This window comes from Octodon degus, unplaced genomic scaffold, assembly GCF_000260255.1.
Source record: "Octodon degus isolate 3935 unplaced genomic scaffold, OctDeg1.0 scaffold00106, whole genome shotgun sequence".
Lineage (NCBI taxonomy): Eukaryota > Metazoa > Chordata > Mammalia > Rodentia > Octodontidae > Octodon > Octodon degus.
The window spans coordinates 7438300-7459408 of record NW_004524682.1 but is presented as its reverse complement, the minus strand read 5'-3'; the positions used below and the strand labels follow the sequence as shown (position 1 = coordinate 7459408).

General features: G+C 44.1%; 1 protein-coding gene across 3 annotated transcripts in view; it reads right to left on the bottom strand.

Annotated features, from left to right (window-relative positions):
* Cxadr (CXADR, Ig-like cell adhesion molecule) overlaps positions 1-17620 on the bottom strand; it is a 60829-nt gene extending 43209 nt beyond the window's left edge. For all 3 annotated transcript variants that reach the window (XM_023724127.1, XM_023724126.1, XM_023724128.1), the window contains exon 1: positions 17430-17620. In XM_023724127.1, coding sequence (XP_023579895.1) covers positions 17430-17472 — 43 coding nt within the window. In that variant the 5' untranslated portion in view covers positions 17473-17620. The remainder of the gene's footprint in view (positions 1-17429) is intronic.
* Between the last annotated feature and the right edge of the window lie 3489 nt (positions 17621-21109).

The window sequence follows — 21109 nt, the reverse complement described above, 5'->3', positions numbered from 1 at the left end:
GAGGAAAGGATGAAAAAGCAGAGTGCAGAGGCTTTTTAGGGCAAAAGAACTCTTCTGCATTATAAAGGTGGTCACATGTCATTACGGACTTGTCCAAACCTGGAGACTCCGCACAGTGACCCTGACATAAACTGTGTACCAAGAAGCAGGGATGTGGCCACACAGAGTCCTCAGCTTTAACAAAGGACCACTTAGCTAAGGCAGGCTGGCTGGGGGTGAGAGCCCGCAGCTCATGGTCAGCAGGAACTGCGCGCAGCTGCCTGCACTTTCTACTCAATTTTGCCAAAAAAAAAAAAAAAAAAAAAAAAATCAACTGTCCTAAAAAGGTCATCCTTTTAAAAAGGAGCTAAGGAGAACATACAGCCACATTCAGAATTGAAGAAAATAATTAAGACAATGAAATATTATATTTCACTTATAAAGTCGACAGTCTAAAATTTCCATAAAAGCCAAACTTGACAAAAGCATTATAAACCGAGGCAACATGGAAAGCAAACGAGCACAACCGGCTGTCACACGACAGCAGAGCGTGGACATACCACTGCGCTTGCCCAATTTTAGAAACTGTGGCTGAGTATCCACACTGCAGAGCCCATATGTGCAAGGACAGTACTCACCAGTGCACCCCTCTTCACTAATGTACCCCTAAACAGAAAACCACCACAGAAATTTTACACGCTCAGTGGCAGGGAAGTTAAGGAGGCTCATCTATCTGAGACCAACAGCTAAGGCAAACACACCAGGCAATGCCAAGTTCTCTCCATGAAAATGACCCCGCTCCAACGGCAAAACCAACTCTCACTCAAATTAATGGAAGTATGACTAAACACTACCATCTTCAGAGGTAATTCTGTTCACCGCATACTCAGCAAAGGGCTTCACATTTTTTACCATGTACTTTTCATTTATTTTAATCCTGACAAAGTTTGTGGAAAAGGCACTACCAATGACACCAAGGGACTGTTACTTATATGGAACCTAATAAATGGTAAGTAGCACGAGGCACTTCAACTGTGGGAGGCAAGAGGTACATAATAAAACAATAAAGGTAATTGCTGCCAGGCATGGTGTCACACACCATAATCTCAGCACTTGGGAGGAGGCTGAAGCAGGACTACAAGGTTGAGTCTGCCCAGGGAATTCAGCAAAACAGATGTCTCAAAACAAAAAATAAAGGCTGGGGGTGTAACTCTGAACCAAGGCTTTGGGTTCAATCCCCAGTGCAGCAAAATAAATAAATAAATGTAAAAGTCTCTATAATGGTTTGTTCCTCCAGTATAATCCTAAATTTCTCTGAATCCTCAATCTCAGCATGTTACAGTTTGTGTCTAAGTGTCCCCACAAAGTCTCACATAATCATGGGCGGGCTTCTAGAGGCTGTGATTAATTCATGATCCAACGCTGGGATTACGGGTGTGACTGCTACAATGGCCCTGGGGCATGGCCAGGATGCAGTATGAAGAAGGGAGAAAGGCTTGCTCCTTGCCTCTGCTGCTACTGTAGTTGCCTCTGCTCCCGCCTTTTTTTTTTTTTTTTTAATCTTTCATTTTTATTCATTTGTTTGGTACAGGGTCTCCCTACACAGCTCGGACTCCTAGTGATCTTCCTGTCTCAGCCTCCCCAGCGCTGGGAGCTGCCCTCTGCCATGTGCCACCCTCCCCTGGAGCCAGCTAACTATGGACTGAAACCTCCACAAACTGTGAGCTAAATAAACTTTTCCTTAATTCTGAATGTTGGGTATTTTGTCCCAGCAACAAGAGACAAGAGTAACCAAGACATGGAGCAATGACCTTTGGCAATGGATCACTGCATAAGACCGTAAGTACAATAAACAGTTATACTACCAGTCCACTCACATTTCCAACTTGGAAACAAAACTGAGAGCTATCAATGTTCAGTTTCTTTCTCACACAAATACTATACCTTGTTACTTCTGCCTCCTTAATTCTCTACATAGCTTCTTAAAATTCTACATCGAGGCCGCTATTAGCTCTCACGTGGCCTGGCTGCAGCCTGCTACCCAGCTTCCTCGCATCCACTCTCTCATTCTAACTTTATTCCTGATACCTAAGAATATAGTATTCTTTCCATACTTCATTCTAAGAGATGTCTCTGCTATGTTTGAAAACCTGCTCTAGCATCTCCACATTCACTGGGACACTTAGCTTCCCCCGAACACCCTTCCTGCCAGCCCATCTTCCCTGGGTTTCTTCTCACTTGCTGTTCTCTGCTATGCTCTCTCCACACAGTACACTCACACATTCTAAAATACATCCTTCTCTACTCCACCCATCCTCCAGGGTTCCTCCTAAGCTACAGTCTCAGCTCACTCCTTCTGCTGGCAAGCATTCCTTGTGTCTATCCACGAGCTGAAGGAGGTTTCTTCTACATCCTCCTCACGTCCAGGACAACGCCAGGAGCGCAAGCGTTTAGCTCACTGCTTTACTCCACGTCCTCTGCATTCTCCAGCCTCAGTAACGATTCCACACTGACGCTGAAGCCAAGGACCATGACAGTCTTGCACTTCCCTTTGGTGGTTGCCTCTGGTGTCACAGACTTTCAACCACTCACTAGAAAGCTGCAAACATTCGCTCAATATTTTCTCCGTTCTATCACAGAGGAAATAAAATCAAAGAAATGTGCAAAAATGGTATTTGTATGTTCTCTCCCACCCCAGCAAGATACTGAATGTAAAATCTGATCAGTGCTGGCACATGCACAGGGATTTTAAAGATCATGTCATGGAGAACTCAAGGAGTGCCAAGTGCGGTCTCTCCACCTGGGTACGAGAGGTTAGGCTAAGACAGGCAATTATATAACCATCTCAATCTAGGCAAGCAAGACGGCACTTGTTAGAACAAAACAAACAGCAGAAGGAATCCTGCATGTGTAGACATAAACAGATCGTAACTTTGAGGTATAATAAGGAAAGAGGTGAAACAAAGATGGGGTACAAGAATCTCCATATTAGAAGGCAAACAGTGTCTGCCGGAAATGGAAGATGGCAAACTTCAAAACAGTGAGAAGTACTAAGATGAAATACAACTGAAAGGTGAAAATAAGTCCTTCTTTAACAGAAAAGACGTAACCATGGGCTGGGTTTACAGCTCCGCGGCACAGCGCTCGCCCAGCGCACGATGCCCCGGCTGTCAGTTCCCCAGCACTGCCCCCTAAGAAGGAACCGCAGCTGTTGCACTGTCCCAGGCAGGAGCACATCAGAAGCACTAGAGAGGCCAAGACAGAGAAGGCCACGTGTCTGGAACACCTGTGTACACCTTCCTTTTTGCAACTAGAAGGTCTGTTTTTTCCTTCTTTCATCTTCTTCATCAACAGATGAAATGGATAAAAACGTGGCATTTATACACCATGGCACTCCGCCATAGAATCATCTGTAGGAAAACTGACCACAGGACCATAAGGCTGAGTGAAATAAGTCAGACACACAAGCTTAAGTGTCACATGGCTTCTCTTCTAGGAGAAACTCAAAATATAATGAGCAAAATAAAAGCTAACAGGAAAGAGATGAAGAGGTCGCAAGATGAGGAGCGACGGGGTGAAGGACCACTGAGATGTGCTTTCCATGCTTCTACCAAGTATCACGAAGAGCACAATCATGTGCTGCAAACGTCTACTGTTAAAAAAATGAAGAGAAAGGGGAAAACTGTGCCTGCCCCTTTCCAGCCCCCTCTGTCTCACTTTCCCTGGCCCTGGGGCACTGCTGGCTGCTTCCTCCTCTGCAGGGAAGTGAGTGCTCACTCTGCCCTGAGGCACACTCTTGCTCAGGAGCGCAGAACAGCTAAGAGGCAGCTGGCAGGAGGAGGAGACCAAGACGCAGGTGAGAATGCTGAGGGGAGCTAGGGCCAGGGCCTTCAGATCAGAAACAGGCCTGGAAGGCAAAGGAATTATGGAAGAAGCAACAGGGGAGGAACAGAGCCGGAGCCAGGGAAGAACTAAGCCGCGCTCAGTGCTTTTAGACTTCTATTAGCATACACTGGCCACGCACAGTGCTCACATCCATGACAGGGCGCTCAGACTCCTACACGAAGCATCTTCTTTGCTCCCCACTCCCCTCCCCGCTCCAACCCTTCCTGCTTTCTCCACTGATAAAAGCTCTGCTTGTTTTTTTTTTCATTCTGTTTTTAATCCCTTTTCCCTTCTCCCCTGTGCCCCTTCTCACTTGAACATGTTCCTCCTGCCTCCCAATCGAAGAAACCAATCTCTGTAAACCTTACATATAGTTATTTTTAACTTGGGGGAAAACTTTCCTTGTTAGGCATGGTGTCACACGCTGCAGTCACGGCACGTGACGGAAGGCTGAAGCAGGAGGACTGCCACAGCTTGAGCCCAGCCTGGGCTGCATAGTGAGTCTGAGGCCAGCCTAAGCTAGTACATGGTGACTAGAGCATATTCTAAAAACATGCTGCGTTCTCTCAGGCTTTCACAGAGAGCACAATGGTCAAGCAATGGCCGTGACGCATCCACATGGCTGACACTGACAAAGGATCTACAATCTGAGGTACAGGAGCTCAGGATAAATCTTGAGGGGATTTCACTGACCTTATCAGGCCCCAAAGCTTCAACTCTTGTTGCATAGGTCCTGCTGTACCTTGGTCTTAACCACCCAGCAGAAAAGTATAAAAACGAAATATAAGAAGTAAAGCCATGCTGTTATGTTAAGATGTAGGGGACTCAGGTCAACAATTTCTGACGTTGCCAGTCAAGCAGAACACCCAATACTATTATGGGCTAATGGACTCTTTCAGAATATTTTGCTCAATTTACACACCTATAATATTCAAATAATGGAACTTAACAAAAAAAGGTGATACAGATGAATGTCCATTTTGTATCTGTGTATTCAAAGCGGTTAGGTTAGATATATAGTTACATTCTCTTAATGAATAGAGTGATTTGTTCTAATGGTGTTTGTAAATAGGATCTTGTACAGCAATTAACCACTAGGAAGAATGTATGCAATGTGTGAATTATTGAAACTGTCCTACCAATTTGATTTGAAACTGTCTCATTGCTATTTATCAATACAATTATAAAAAAATAAAAATAAAAACATGCTGAGGCTGGGTGTGGTGGAGCACACCTGCAATCCCAACATTCGGGAGGCTGAGGCAGGAAGATTGTTGCTAGTTCAAGACCACTCTGCACTACACAGTAAGCTCAAGCCCAGCCTGAACTGCAAAATGAGACCATGTCTCAAATGAGCAAAAATTTAAAAAAATAAAAGTATGTTGGGTGTAATGGCTCATATCTGTAATCCTAACATTCTAGGAGGTTCAGGTAGGAAAATAACCAGCTCAAGTCCCAACTAAGCAACTTAGAGAGACTTTGCCTCAAAATTTAAAATAAGGGCTGGGGATATAGCTCAATGACACAAGTACAAGGTCCTGAGTTCTATCCCACAGAACCCCAAAAATAAAATTAAAAATAAAGAGGTGGGGGCTGGTGTGGAGCTGAATGCATGCCTGTAATCCTAGCCAGCACTGCAGGCTGAGGCAGAAGGATCTCTGAGGGTTCAAAGCCAGCCTAGACCATACAGTGAGCTCAAGACCAGGAATCTGTTGTCAAATCTGTCATATACATACCAAAAGCTCTGTGCGACTGGGCACAAGCTGCTTCCCTCAGGCTCAAAGACAAATTAAGGGTGTTCAACCAAACTATTTCAGATTTCAGTATGTTCTAATTCTAATTTATCAATCATTTAATCGACAGGAAGCCTCTCACAGCCAGGTGTGGCGGCACACTCCTGCAACCCCAGCAGTTGGGAGACTGAGGCAAGAGACTGCAAATCTGAGCCCAGTCAATTCATCTCCAAGTAACAAGTAAGAAAGGGATGGGGATAAAATCCAGTGCAAAAGCTCCATCCCCAGTACTGAAAGAAACAAAATAAACAAAGCACCTTCATGGACAGCGTCTCCGCGCTGGCCTCACACTACACCTGGGTGGCTGCATCAGCAGTTTTCTGAGTACTGTGTAGCGCTCCAGAAGCAGGCATTTCTTCACAGCAGCACGCTGACCTGTGGAGGGGCAGTCCTGCCCAGGAATAGCACGGGCTCTAAAGCCCAAGCTGAGTTAGAAGTCAAAATTAGCTACTAAATGCTTGGCCACTAGCAGTTTTCATCACCGGACATTTCATCTTTAAAATGAAGAGTAATAGTACAAGCACATACTTCAGTGCTGGGATTGAAGTAATACATGTGTGAAGAAGCCCTTAGAGCAGTTCCACCTCAAGCTGCTGGTCACTGTCACCTTAAAAGTCTGTCGATCTCATCACACGAAGCCCTCTGTATCTGAAGGTTACCAGTTAAAAAAATCTTTTACCCTTAATATTTAGCAGTATCTTGCACATTGGAAGAACTTAACACCTCTAACATAAAAACCCAATACTGAGGCCAGGGATGTAGCTCAGCAGCACAGGTGCCTGCCTGGCAAATGCAAGGTCCCGAGTTTAATCCCCTGTACTGGGGAAAAAAAGAAATGATACTGAAATGCTCCCACTGAGTCTGGCAGGGGATGGCACTGATAACCTAGGACTGATCCCATTAGGGAAGACTCTGGAGTTGGAACAGGACATACCCAGGCACAGAGGCCCAGAAATGTGAGTGGAGACAGAAGGGATGACTGTTTTGAGGAACTTGCTGTTCAAAGAAAGGAAAAAAATAATAGAGTGTGATGAGAAAAAGGCATGGTAGCACATGCCTGTAATCCCAGCACTCTTGGGAGGCTGAGGCAGGAGGATACCTGTGAGTTTTGAGGACAGCCTGGGCTACATAGTCTCAAAACACATGGTCCCTGAACTGTACCTTCAGAACCATCCCTTTTGTTTCAGGTAAGTCTTGGAACAACCTGCTGACAGAACCAGCCAAGGTCACTGAGCCACCTGGACTCCTACTTTGCAAAGACCTACAGTAGCTCAGCTTATTCTACATACAGAAGGGCGCATGCCTGAGGCATCTGCACCCACCATCTTTTCTTTTTGAACCTGTGATGAATGAGCCTGAGCTGAGCATGCCCAGGAGTGCTGTGTCATAAACTGAGTATACTTAGAAAGTTACACGATAACGTGGGCCCGCTCAGAATGTGCCTGTCCCAAATAAGTTTTCCTACATAAATACGTGTGGGCTCCCCATAAGATCCCAATGCTTCTTTTCCCCTGGGCGAGCACCGCACTGGAAACAACCACAAGGTTGCCCTTACCTTGTGCAGGCAATAATCTGTCGCCACAACTCCCGGTCATGTTTCTCAGCTCTGCACTCACTGCATTCTGTCACCAAAGTACCCACTACAACTCGCTGCCCATGAGAACATGTGACGTTCTTAATTCACCCTTACACTTCCACAGGGATTACAACTGCTTATAGGAAATATTTAATACATACTTTAGATGCCAGGGCGTGCGGCCACGTAAGTCCCTGTGTAAAGGCATGGGGGTGTTCAGGGTGACGCCGTCTGCCTGTGCGAGCACCATGAATGGGATGCTGACTGACTCCACCTCCACTCCACACAAGGCTGTTCAACCTCAATTCTGATGGAAACAACTTTAGTCCTTCTTTTCAATCTAAATAGTACATTACCTTCCCCTAGGATCTCTAATCTACAGATGCCAATTTCAGAATTCTCTGGCAAAATATGCAAACAGAGTTTTTGCATTATGGGTAAAGCAGATTGGTTGCCATGGTAAATATTTTCATAACCTTCATAGAATACTATGTATCACTCCATCTTAGGGAATCCTCCTTTGCCTCCTTGCTCATAAAAAACCTCAGCTTATTTCTCTATTTAATTAATGCAAGACAAGTGCTTATAGTGTTTGATCAATTTTGCATGCCTATATCTGGTAATCTGAGCAACTGCTTTGAATATAACAATATGCAATATAATAACCATTGTTAATTTCCTATTATCTTATTTTGAAATTCTGTATCATTTTTATTTTTTCTTCTCAAAAAAAATCTAATACACCAAGACTAAAAATTAAAACTGAAGCGGCAATTTACTCTCCCTAAAGACTATTCAAATGAAATTAGTGTCTTACAGAGGAGACTGCAAAATAAGAAGCCAAAAAACAGTAAAAGGAGTAAATAATGAGTCTCCATGTGGAAAATCCTGAAGTTGAGGAAAAAAAGATCACAAGAAAATCAATGCTGTTGTAAGCATGTCTAATTTTATTTCTTCAACCATGGCATAAATTCCTTTTTAATATTCCCAAATGAATTCAAATTTCCTCTCAGCAACTACTACCAGAGGCCATTCTAGCCTTGCTTTGCACCTCTCTACAAATACATTCATTTTCCCCAAGGGCTAGTTAAAAATATGATCTTTCTGCTTTTTTTTTTTTTTTTTTTTTTGCCTTATACATATGTACTTTAAGCATGAATGCTCATAATTATCAAATAAGCAAACTGATACAATTCTGTGTACATACAAACAATGCTAAGATGTTCTTAGAAACAAGGGACTTCTCACTGCCAACAGGGAATCCAAAGTGACAGTATTTCAGAGGTAAAAAGTCCCCAGAGAACAATCCCCAAGGTATGCTCTATGTGACATTTGTATGACAGCACCCTGCACCCACGCTTTCCCGCGTTCTATGTTCCAGGACTGAACATGTTCTTGGAACCCAAGCTCCAACGTGCTGGTCAATATGTCAGCTGCGAGCCCGGGAGAAGCGACTGAAAACTGACATCAAAAAGGGCTGGGTAGACTGGGGTGGTGGTACCTGCCTATAATCCCAGCTCTTGGGAGGCTGTACACAGGTGGACCACTATGAGTCCAATCTAGTAGTGAGACCCTGAACACCCTGTAGACCCTTGCCTAAAATAAAAAAAATTTCTTAAAAAATCTTTAAAATGAGGGCTGGGCAAGTGCATAATTCTAAGTTCAATCCTAGTACAAAAAAACAATAATAATAATAATAATAATAATAATAATAACTGACATAAAAGAATATGAAAAAAATTAATATCTCAATATTTTTAAGTTGACCAATATAGAAATATGCTCTGTGTAAATTGTTTTTAACAAAATATATGCAAGCTAGTTGACCTACTTCTTTTGGGCTTTTAATGTGGCTACTAGAGTATTTTACATTACATGGGGCTTGCATCCCATTTCACCTGGACAGCATTGTTTTTGCCCTTACACTACAATTTGCTGGACTTGGTTTTTAACTTTGTAACTTGATTTCTATAAACGAAAATAACAGAATGGGAAAATAACAGAATGGGTCTTTTCTACCTCAAGCCTATTAAGAATTCAAATCAGATGTAAGCTAAATAAACCTTTCCACCTTTAAGTATGAGTGTCAGGTATCTTGTTTCAAAAAGGAGAGAAGAACAATTAACACATGCATGTTCATTTTTCTGGACCAGATTTAACACTTGGTTTCTAGAAGTATCAGATTTCAGCTTGTAAAACTAAGGAGTCTAAAGAGTCTTCTGTTACTACAGCACCACTGGGAAACAAAACAAAGCCCCAAAGTTCTGTCTGATCTACTAGACAGTGAATCCCCTCATGGGGGCAGTTTGGTATTTCTAGGTTCAAAATTCCTAAAATTCCTAAGTTGGATTCCTGATACCTTTAAAAAAAAAACAAACTCCTAAGACTGAGGAGAGTCAGAGATAGTGACTCCAAAGAGTTATCAAAACAGGGCACAAAACATGATTAGATATAGCCTGATAGATACCCTTAGGATTCCTTGTGAGAACTCTATCTGCATAAGCAAACTTACTTTAGATAAACCTGTAAAACTCTCATGGAAAACACACCCACCATGGGAAGGCACAGAAGTAAACTTGAGTAGCTGAGCTGGGCGTGGTGTGGCACACCCGTGACGCCAAGAGGCTGAGGCAGGAGCTCCAGAGCAGCCTGGGCTACTTTAGTGAATTCGAGGCTGAGCTCCACTGTGTAATGAGACTCTGCCTCAAAAACGCCAAGTAAGATTTATCTTCACTTAAACACCTGAGCTAACCCGCAAGCCCCCTATTTAATTCTTTTTTTTTTTTTTTTTTTTTTTTTTTTTTTTGTGGAACCGAGGATTGAACTCAGATCCTTGCGTTTGCCACTCAAGCACTTATCCTACTGAGCCATCTCCCCGGCCCCGCCCCTATTTAATTCTAAGATAAGTAAATGCAATCAGTCATTTCTACCCCAAATTGTAAAATGTATTTGGAAGTATTAAGAGGATTTAAAAGTTTCCAAGGAAATTTGCATTCTCTCAATATGTACGTTAGTTCATTCATTAAACCCTTTTCTCACCAAATACCAACAACTAAACTGATCTCAAGTCCACCCAATAAGACTGCTGTTCTTATTTCTCTTTTTCTCTACCTTTCCTTTGTCAACAGAGCAAGAAACAGTCTTGTCTTCTATAAACACTCTGTCAATTAAAATAAGCTGAATACTGTTGACTGGAGCTGAGACCTTTAAAGTAGAATCTTTTCCTTTTTTAAGGCATAAACTCTAGTTGGCTAACTCCTTACTCCTAGTCAGAATAGGTGAGAGATAAGTCGTGAGAAGTTGTTCTACAACAAGACAAGTGAAAGCAAAGAAGAGATATGTTACTAAACCACTGGGTCAGAATGGTAACAAACTCCACCGCCATTTTGCCACTTTTGACTTTATTCACATTTTCTTTTACATGCAGTAAGTAATTAATTGGAAATAGGGAACTGATAAAGAAGCAGGAATACCAGAACTCCAAGAGATCTCCAAACTAAACTATGAGCAAACTCAACCCAGCTTACTGAACACCCCCAGGTGTCCTTTTCCACAGTCCTCACATTTGTAATTTCAGCTCCACTCAAGAGATTAAATACAAAGGCAGGAAGCCTCTTTACTATCCACTTCTACTTAATGCCACCGCCTATAGAAGACAATCCAAACCCACAACCAATTATTGTTCTAGATTATTTGGTTCCTTTTCTTAAAAAACACAAGCTAGATGAAAGATAGTAAACTATTGTCATTTTGGTTAGATGCTGAACTGCTTTCCGAGCTCTTCATAACAATTATTTTAAATTACCTTCACCACTTGCTGGCCACCAAACAAATCCACTTCAAACTCTCCACCCTCAATTATTTCCTACATTTAATTATAGAAAAAATTAATTTTCACCAAGTAATGGCTTTTGCCTAATAGAGGAAATGTGCAAACATAGGAGGGACGAGAACAGGCTACACACAGGAGATTACTGAGGCTGGGGTGGTAACGAGGATTCACCCCATTCCTGAACAGCTGATGAAACTGGCCTGCGTGTGACAGAACGCAGCCTCGTCCACCCCTGGTACCCTGTACCTATTCTTGCTCTTCAGGTGTTCTGTCCAGATTCTCCCCAAGCTAAACACAGATTTGTCTCTTGCACACCTCTTTGCTTACCCAGTGAAACTTACAGGGCCATATGTTGGGAGCACAGTGTAAACAGTTCCCAACCTCCTGAAATGTCTGGGGAGAGAAAACACTCAAGCAAAGGTGTGCTCAGTAAGTGTTAAGGCATGCTAAGTACAGGGGTATTACCTGAAGCTCAGAAAAAGTTCGCTGTACTGTGGGCCGGTTAGGAAAACATCGCCACAGGCTTAGGAGATGTGGGATAACCTGGGTTACAGGCAGTGGCTAGAAGGTCACATGGAATGTCTTAACGTGGGCAGGTACAGAGCTGAAAATGCTACTTCACGTTAGAGAAGACAATATATAAGCAGGTCCAGTTGGAGATGCTTGTGGGAAATCTATGCACAGATATGAAGGGGGCGGTGTGGTTCACTGGGTCACTGCTGGGGAGAGAACAGAAAGCAAACAGAGGCTGTGAGCACAAAACTGAACCGATCAACTGAGGAACTTCAGCATTTATGGTACCAGGAGAAAAGCGAATACACAAAGGAAAATGCAAGAGGAAAAAGACTGTTTAAAAAGTTTGCAGGGGCCTGCAATGCCGGTCCCACTCACTGGGCACCTAAGATGGCAATTGAGACTGGGCGTGGTGGTGCACGCCTGTAATCCCAGCTCTTGGGAAGCTGTAAACAGGTAGATCACTACGAATCTCATCTAGTAGTGAGAACCTGAACACCCTGTAGACCCTTCCCTAACAACAAAAAAATAAAAAATAAAAAGAACAGTTTGTGCTGAGATGTTAAAGGGGCGGACAGCGTGACAAGTCCACTAGCTGCAGCCACAGGGGTACCTGCAGCATACAGCTGCAGTTTCATTGGGGTACAGAAGGTGGAAACCAGATTTCAAAAGGTAGAATTAGAGATGGGAAGAGAAAAAATGCATTCAATAAACGTAGGCAATTCCTTCAGGAGATCTAGTTAAAACAACAAAAGCAGAGAGAGAAAAGCAATGAAGGGGGCTGGGGAGGCAGCTCAGTAGAGTAAGTGCTTGCCTGGCAAGCGCAGGGTCTGAAATTCAATCCCTGGTACTGCAAAAAAAATAAAAAGATGTGGCCATTTTGGGCTGGGGAGACAGCTCAGTAGAATAAGCACTTGCCTGGCAAAGTCCGGAGTTCAATCCTGGCACCGGGGAAAAAAAAAAAATTACTTTTGGGCCAGGGAGATGGCTTAGCTGAATAAGTGCTTCCCTGGCAAGAGCAAGGGCCTGAGTTCAGTCCCCAGTTCCGTCAAAAAAAAAAAAAAAGCAATGAAGGAGGGGTATAAGGTTTAAGAGATACAAAGAGGAATAAATAGGCATAAAGTTTACAGGGTCTAGATATGAATCAGGATAGTACAGTCACATTCCTGGAAAACCCAAAAGTTCAGGAATTTATGTGAAGGAGGAACAGTCATTGTTTGTGGTCCTGGGGATTGAACTCGGGACCTTGTGCTTGCCAGGCAGGTGCTTAGGCCACTGAGCCATATCTCTGGCCAAGGAATAGTGTTATAGAGAAGAATGATGATGTGAGCTGGGCCAGGTGGTAGGCCTGGAGAAAGGCTGAAAGTCTTTATCTGCTGGCTTCTACCTCCATGCTTCCTGACCTCTGGAATTATAGCCACTTCAACAACCTCACTGTCAAATCATGTACAAGTACAAAGTACAGTTTTCACTCCCCTAACCTGGTGCCCACTCAACCTATTGATTCCTCTCTGTGGAACTGATAACCACTGACTTTCCCAGTAGTCTCCTCAGGATAAGGCCTTGCCTCGTTTCTCATCAGGTTCTAGGATACCACCCCCACCAATTCTACATTCCCTCCTTCCTGCTCCCAGGTTCATCTTGTCTACTTACTACAGGCTGTTTCTCCTGCCTCAGGTTCCAATCTCTGCCTTAGTTCTACTGCTCTGCCTGGTTAGTCTTAGGTGTTGAAACCTATCATCAGCGAATTTTCAACGCTACACTTCCAATCTTTCCACTGTCCCTGAGATCCAGCCCCTTGTTTTAATCTTCCTACTGGGTATGTTTCCACCTCTGGGCTTCTTAGGCACTACAATGCTCCCAGTCCTGCCCATATAATCAAGCTAGCAATCATAATGCCTCTCACCAACTCTTTCCTAGCACCCACTGAAGCAACCAGGCATCAGGTTTAACTGCGGGTTCCTTAGAAAAGCTTTCCACACCAATGAGGAAGCCCAAAAGCACTCTGCAGTTTCCAGAGGGATTGCTTAATTCCAGATCATCCCAGATAAAATGCCGATGTTAGAGGTACTGGTTCCACCTAACTCCAGAACTACAGCATGATTACCATCTCAGAGTCTTAGCGTACAAGCTCACATCTTCAACATCTCCAAAATTTATTTTTCTATTTGGGAGGTGTTGGGGAGTACATGACCACCCCTGGTCTTCTATGAAATTGTCAGCCTGGCCTTTAGATTGTTGTCACTTGAAGTTAGCAGTGACATCATTTTCAGTCTATTAAAAAGAAACAAACTCAGACCCCACCCTAGGCCTTCTTACAAGAATGACGCAGAAGCACCATAAAGTTAGAGCAGTATTGGTAAAGATTCTTTATACGCATTAAACTTCTCAGCTCCTAAGACACATCATACCCTTGCGATAGCTGTCTCTGCAGGAACTGTACAATCTGTTTGGCATCTTCAAACCTCCTGTAACTTGCAGTAATATCCAATGTTGTAGGGTTACCTAACAGTGGGCACGGTTATGCCATAAATATCTGAATCGCTAGGTCACTTAATTAGCGCACAATTTCACTTGGGGCCTTAATCTGACGCACTCAAATGGAAGGAGACTGTGAAACAGTTGAAAACAATGGGGGGCTGGGGAGATGGCTCAGTAGGATAAGCGCTTGACTGACAAACGCAAGGATCTGAGTTCAATCCCCGGTTCCACAAAAAAACCTGGTCTAGGAAACTCTTTAAAAAAAAAAAAAAAAAAAGAAAACAATGGTCCAGAATCCAAAGAAATTAACTGAGCTAAAAATATTTTTCTTTTAGTAGTGACTACTTGGAGGTTACAGTCAGGGACAGATGAGGTCCCCAGGTTTAAGATGCAGACTGAGAAGAGGACTCCGAGCTAAAAGCACAGGAAAGCTGACATTTAAGAGACCTATCTTTAAAAGGAAGTGAAGAGCAGGTCAACAAGGTTGGAAAGAACTAAAATAGATGTCAAAGGGTTCCAAAGAGATAAATCTGGCACAAGAGTTATCATTACCTCTGGCAACTGAAGCAGGGAAGTAAAACAACAAGAAGAGCAAGACCAGAGATAAAGCATTGGGGAATGACTAGCAAGCTAATTAATGAACACACCATACTTATTCTTCTGGTGTGGCAAGATATAAAATCTACCATTAGCCATTTTCAAGAATATAGTACCTGTTATTAACTATAATCAGTATGCTGAAAAGATCTCTTGAAATTATTCCTATTTAACTGAAATACGGTATTTTTTGACTAACATCTCCCCAACCCCCTTAGCAATACCCCTATCCCTGATAGGTAAAGCCACTGAGGCACAGGAGATGACAGTGGCTTTGACACTAGAAGGGTAAGTGATTGGTAGAATGGGCTTTGTAAAATTTCACTCAAGTGGTACTGTCCAAACCAACAGCATCTTATTAACATCTGTAAGGTAAATATCATTGATACACAGTCTATGTTAGCCTCCATCACCCGTCTCAGCCGTGGAGAATCCTAGATTTCTCACAGTTCCTCAAAGTTTTCAACTAAGATCACAAAACTAAAAACCCAGTAAAAAAAAGCCTCTGGTTCTTGGTACAATGCCAAAGCAACAGCAGGGTCCCAATAAAATGACAGATTATCAGTGACAGAAATTAGAATATCAATTAGAAGTAATCAAAGAGTGAAATGGCTGCTTCAGAGGCCAAACAGGATAGTGATAGGAGCAGACTGAGTAGGAAATCTGTGACCCTGGCAAGTTATATAGCTACTCTGTTCCTCAGTTTCTCTACCTGTACAAATGGAAAAACTATGAGCATCCTCAAGGATTGGTTGACAAACGAAGTGAATATATGTAAAACCCTTAGAAAAGAGTTGGGCATTTAATAACTACTCAGTTAAGGGTTTAATTTTACTAACATTGTACTGCCACTGCTCTATCATTGTTGCTACTATTACTAACAGTATGACTTTCTATTACATGGGCCATAAAAATGCATCACTGAAGTGCCACCAGCAAACAGTATACTACAAAACTCTGTAGAAACAAGCCAAGCGTGGTGGCGCACGCCTGTAATTCCAGCACTCTGGAAGCTGAGAGAGGATCAATGCAAGTTCCAGGACAGGCTGGGCCACGTAATGAATTCAAGGTCAGCCTGAACTACACAGCTAAACGAAATTTAAAAAAAAAAAAAAAATCTATACAGACAAATCTATAATAGACATTACTATAGCACCGAAACTTCATATGCTAGTTCTGCCACTATAGGATTTAAACATGTTAATGCTAAACTTTAGTTCATAACAATGCATATCTAAGATGATCAGAAATATTGAAAGCCACAAATTAACTCCAGTTTCTGAGTTGATTAAGCTGAAAAACGGGGATGGCATGGTCTTATTTGCCTGAAGACATCAGCCCTTTAATAAGTTCATTACACCCTGATGTACACTCTATGAGCAGAATGGCTGTATGTATGAAAGCATCTCCAAAACTGTGCCTATCAAAATGAGGCACCTCAGGAAGAAAAAAAAAAAAATCTGAGTATCTGAAAAGCCCACCCCTACACACACACTTCCTCTTCGCCGTTTTTTGTTCTTACACTTTTCCGCTTTAGATGTGGTCTAAAACATGCCCCCCCACACACACACACACAACCTTTATGTTCAATTTGAGTTTAAGCCTCGACAAAACAAAGGTGGGACTGTACCACGTTAAGTGGTTATGTGACCCTTCCTATTTTCCAAAGGATTTACTTTGGAAATTTCAGACAAACCTAAACGATATGTATCAAAAAAAAAAAGATGGAGGTAGCACTCTAGCCTCACTGATGACTCTCACTGATGATTGGACTTGCTAACAGAATGTGGTCCCAGGAGTAAGGCTCACAGCTGTGGCATCCAACAATGGAATTACCATTTCAACAGGAAGCACGGAGTCATCCCAACACACAGGGCCACCTGATCCTGCTTCTGAGCGCTTAAAAAAAAAATCCTTCCAGAGGCTCCACAAAGTGCAGTGTGCCTCCGAAAGTACTGCCTATGGATTTTCTATTTTAATGACGCGTCTGGCTGAAGGCAAGCGCTTAGTCCAACAAAGATCACTTGGTGAGAACATGCACAAGAAAAAAACCAGTGTTTGAGTGTCCAAATGTTTACATCTTATTATGCTCCAGACATTTTTTAAAAGCCTTTTATTCCTGCCCAGAAAAAGGTATCTGGCGAACCTTGAGGAGTCACCCCACACAAGTCACCACGCCGTTTCTTCAAAATGAACCAACTCATTACAAACTCAAACCCGAGGTTACCAAATGCACCCTTACACCTCACCCGGGAATGCAGCCGCCATCCGTGCCGCCTCCCGCGCGCCCCTCGTTTAAATTTCCCACGGTCTTCTTCGGGATCCCGGGGCAGCGCGCCGCCGGCGGGTCCGAGGCGAGCTCTCCCGCGAGCCAGGACCGCGCGGCCGGCGCCCCCGCGCGTCTCCTCTCGATCCCCGGGACCGCTGGAGGCACAGAACCGCCCGGCGCGCGCGGAACGACGGCGCTTGCCATTCAGCCTGCTGGCTCGGACACCTGAAAACTTGCCGCCGCGGGATGGGAAATCGGGTACCGCCGGACGGACCCGACACGGGGCTAACCACAGCCCTGGCAGGAGCAATGGAAGCCCGCGCCGCGGAGGAGGGTGCTGGGGGAGGGTCGCAGGGTCCCGCACCCCTGGACACCGCACCCCAGGGCCGCTCGACCGCGCGGAGGAGGCCGCCACCCCCTCCCCCACGCCCCATTGTTCCCGGGTGGCCGCGGGCGGCGAGCGCCGCGGGATGGGCAAGCGCGGGACCGGCAGCGCCCACTCACCGGCGACTCCGCACAGGAGCACCACGCGCAGCAGGAGAGCCATGGCGCTGCTGCGGGCCGCGGGCGACGGCTGCTGCAGGTAGGCGGCTCCCGCTGGGGTCTGGCTCCGCCGGCGCCGCGCGCTCCCGACTGGCTCGCGGCGGCTGCAGAGGCGGTGGCACCTCGGCCGCCCCTCCCCCCGCTCGGCAGGTGAACGCGCGTCACTTCCGGCCGCGAGCCCCGTGCCAGTCCCAGACGCGTGGGGTTGCCCTGGCAACTGGGCGCGGGCGCGGCGGCGGAGAGAAATGCCCTCGGGCGGGCCGGTGTCTGGGACGGAGCTGTCAGCCGCCACCGCGTGCCCTGAGCCCTCGCGTGGCCCAGCCCACATCCCTTTCCTCAAATCCGAGTCTCCTCCGCGAGGGCGGCGGCGGTGCAATCACGCCTGCTGCGGCGGAACGCGGCCCGGGGTCTGCAGCTCTCGGTCCCCTTTGATCCGACCGGTCCTTGTTACTCCTTCGTTTGTAGGTTACTGTGTCCCTCCCGCTGGCCAAGGAAGACCAGGGATCTGTAGACGCAGGGCCAGGTGGGGCACGGCCGGGTGGGGTGGCCGGGGGCGGGCTGCAGGCAGTGGGGGTCTCGAAGGTCTGGTCACCCGGCTGTGGCTTCCGCCTCCGGGTGACCGCCACACCTTTTTGTGTGTCATTTGTGTGCTTGTTCCTTGTTGGTCTTCCCAGATAACCTTAATCATCGCCCAGAGACTTTGATTGCCCAACAGTTGGCCGTCAGGACTCAGAAAAAAAAAAAAAGAGTGTGGGCTCGCGAGCAAGAGCTTGGGCTTCGTTTGTGGGCAAAGAAAGTGACACCTACTTCAGGAGTCGACATGCACGTGAAATGAAAAAGATGCACTTAAAAAGCGTGGCATCTTTCGCTGGCACGTAGTGAGTGAAGTTCATAAAAATCGCATTGGCAAACTTGCCAATGTTACCAAAATAGTATTGGAAAATCCTTAATATTTATTGAACCAAAAAGGAGAAAGGGCAGAAAAACTAAATTCACTATTAGGAAGATCAAAACTGCCCGACCACCATCCAGCCCGGCGTGCTGCAGTCCTGGCTACACATTAAAATCATGTAGAGAATTTTATTTGGTACTGGGTCTCTCTAGCAGCTCCGACTTACAGTGATCCTCCTGTCTCAGTCTTGCGGCACTGGATTGTAGGTGTGCGCCACCATGCCTGGTTTCAGGGCTGGCACAGCATGCAGTACCAGGGATCAAAACTGAGTCCTTGTGCTTGCCAAGGAAGCGCTAAGACTGCTGAGCCTGTCTTCCCAGGCCCATAAGGAGAGCCTTTTGTAAAACCTGGTGCCAGTGCCTGAGCCTCAAACCAGTTATACTGTACTCTCACTTCATAAGAGTAGAGTGTTGGTTTACTTAAGAGAGTCCATGTATGGATACCAGTGGCTTCTTTAAAAAAAAAAAATTAAAAAAGCAAAAAAACAGTAATTCTATTCGGTATATAATATTTGAGATTTGAGTTTTTATTCACACATTATATTTTATAAAGTGCAAAAATAAATACTGAAGTTATTTATATCTATTTCACAGTTTTATGAGAACTCTTTAGTATTAATGGCCTTGGAGTGGTTTACATTTGTAATGATTTCCTACCCGTAGGGGGTCTTCTTACAGGACTCCAAGCCACCCTAGCCAGCTGTGGTGGTTCACACCTGTGACTGCAGCATCTCAGAGGCTGAGACAGGAGGATTGCCAGGAGCTCCTGCCCTGCTTTGTCTTTGTAGTAAGTTCCAGGTCAGCCTGAACGACACAGGGAGACCCTGAGTGAAAAGAACAAAACAAAAACCAACCAACAAGAAAGACCCCCTTTCAGGAGATATTTTCACCCCTTTAAGTAAACTAAAAAATTATCCAAAATTTTTTTCATTTTCACTCTCATTTTTGGCACTTTTTTATAAGCCTCACATTTTGCTTCCTATGGTAGGCATTGTGTATATTCATGACTTCTCTTGCTCTGAATATTTGTAGAAAACTACACTGAGCTACATCTTCAGCCCCCCGCCTTAAATTTTGTCTAACTTGTTAAATTGCCATGGCTGTGTTTGAATTTTGATCCTCCTGCCTCAGCCTTCCAGAAAGCTAAAAGTATAGGCGTATGCCACCACACCAGGCTCTGAGTGCAAATTTCTAAAGATGTGCCATCCCAAGACATAAGCAATCATGAAAGGAACAGTTTATCTAATTTAGGGAACGATTGTTCTTTAAAAAGTTATATGTCATCATTAGACCTCAGATTGCGACTAATATGTCATTGTGGCTAAAATTATGCAGTTAGGCAAAACCTATAAATGACACCTTAAAAAAGTTTGTGGTTATTGTCAGCCTAGAAATTATGCCTCCTGGGACCTGTAATAAGATGAGCTCATTAATTCCGAAATAAAAATTATTCATTATTTTGTGTGATCAAACTACATTAGCAAATATAGAAGATAATCATTAACTGAATTGCCCTGTCTTAGTGAAATACCAACTCGTCTACATTGTGTAGAAAGGTGGTCGCTTGTCCAGTAAGAAGGTAGTAATTAGGCATAAATATAGTAACTACAATTAATAAACCCTCATTCAAACGCAAATTTATCAACAGTAATGGATCTGTCAGCACATCCACAGATGGTTCAGTCACATTCAAAGATTCACAGGTTAATTTTTTTGTTTTATGTTTTCTGACACCGCGTCTCATGATGTAGCCCAGGCTGGCCTCTAATTCCTTTGTCAATCCTGCCTCAGCTTCCCAAAGGCAGGGACGATAGATGTGAGCTACTAAACTCAGTCCAAAGGTTAATTTATATTTAAGAATCAGATATAGCGGGACATGCTTCCCAGCACCAAAAAAAAGAACCTCTAATCGATCTACCCAGCCTAGAATAGGAAAGCATATGAAATAAGAACCTGCGGACATGACACTGATGATTTTATTCATGTTTGGAAAATGATAATGCTGTTCATAATAAATCAAGGTTTCTTACTATAATTATATTACCAAAATTGATTTCATGGATTAATACCATTTAAAAGCTACCTGTTTACCCTTAAGTAATAAATTTATACATATATACAATTTTTAGTTTTATGCCATGTACATGATATAAATTAGCCCTTAGCCAGTGACCCAGAATTTTTTTAGACTCCGAATCATGCAGATTCAAAATTGAATGCACAAAATAAGTTTGTACAGACCAAACTTGAACATAATTGATGTTCTTTTAATTTTTTTTTTTTTTTAATATACTTGGTACCGGGTCTCACTAAGCAGCTCCGACTCGTAGTGATCCTCCTGTTTTCAGCCTCCCCAGCGCTGGGATTACAGGCATGTGAAACCATGCTTGGTCTCTGTGGCTGGCTCAGCACGCCCAGAGAGCGGGGCTGGCTGGGGATCAAACAGGGGTCTCTGTGCTTGCCTAAGCAGGCACTGAGTCCGCTGAGCTATCTCACCGGCCATTAATTTTTATTTTATTTTAGCTTATTTAGTTTTTTTGTGAGAGGATCTCACCCTGTACCTCAGGCCGACCTCAAGTGTGCAGCAAACCTCCTCATCCTCACTGGTGCTAGGGTACAGAATGCCCATGTCTGGCTTGATGGTCTTTTTTAAATTTAAGAGTAATGTGTTTCTGCCAGTTACTTTCTTC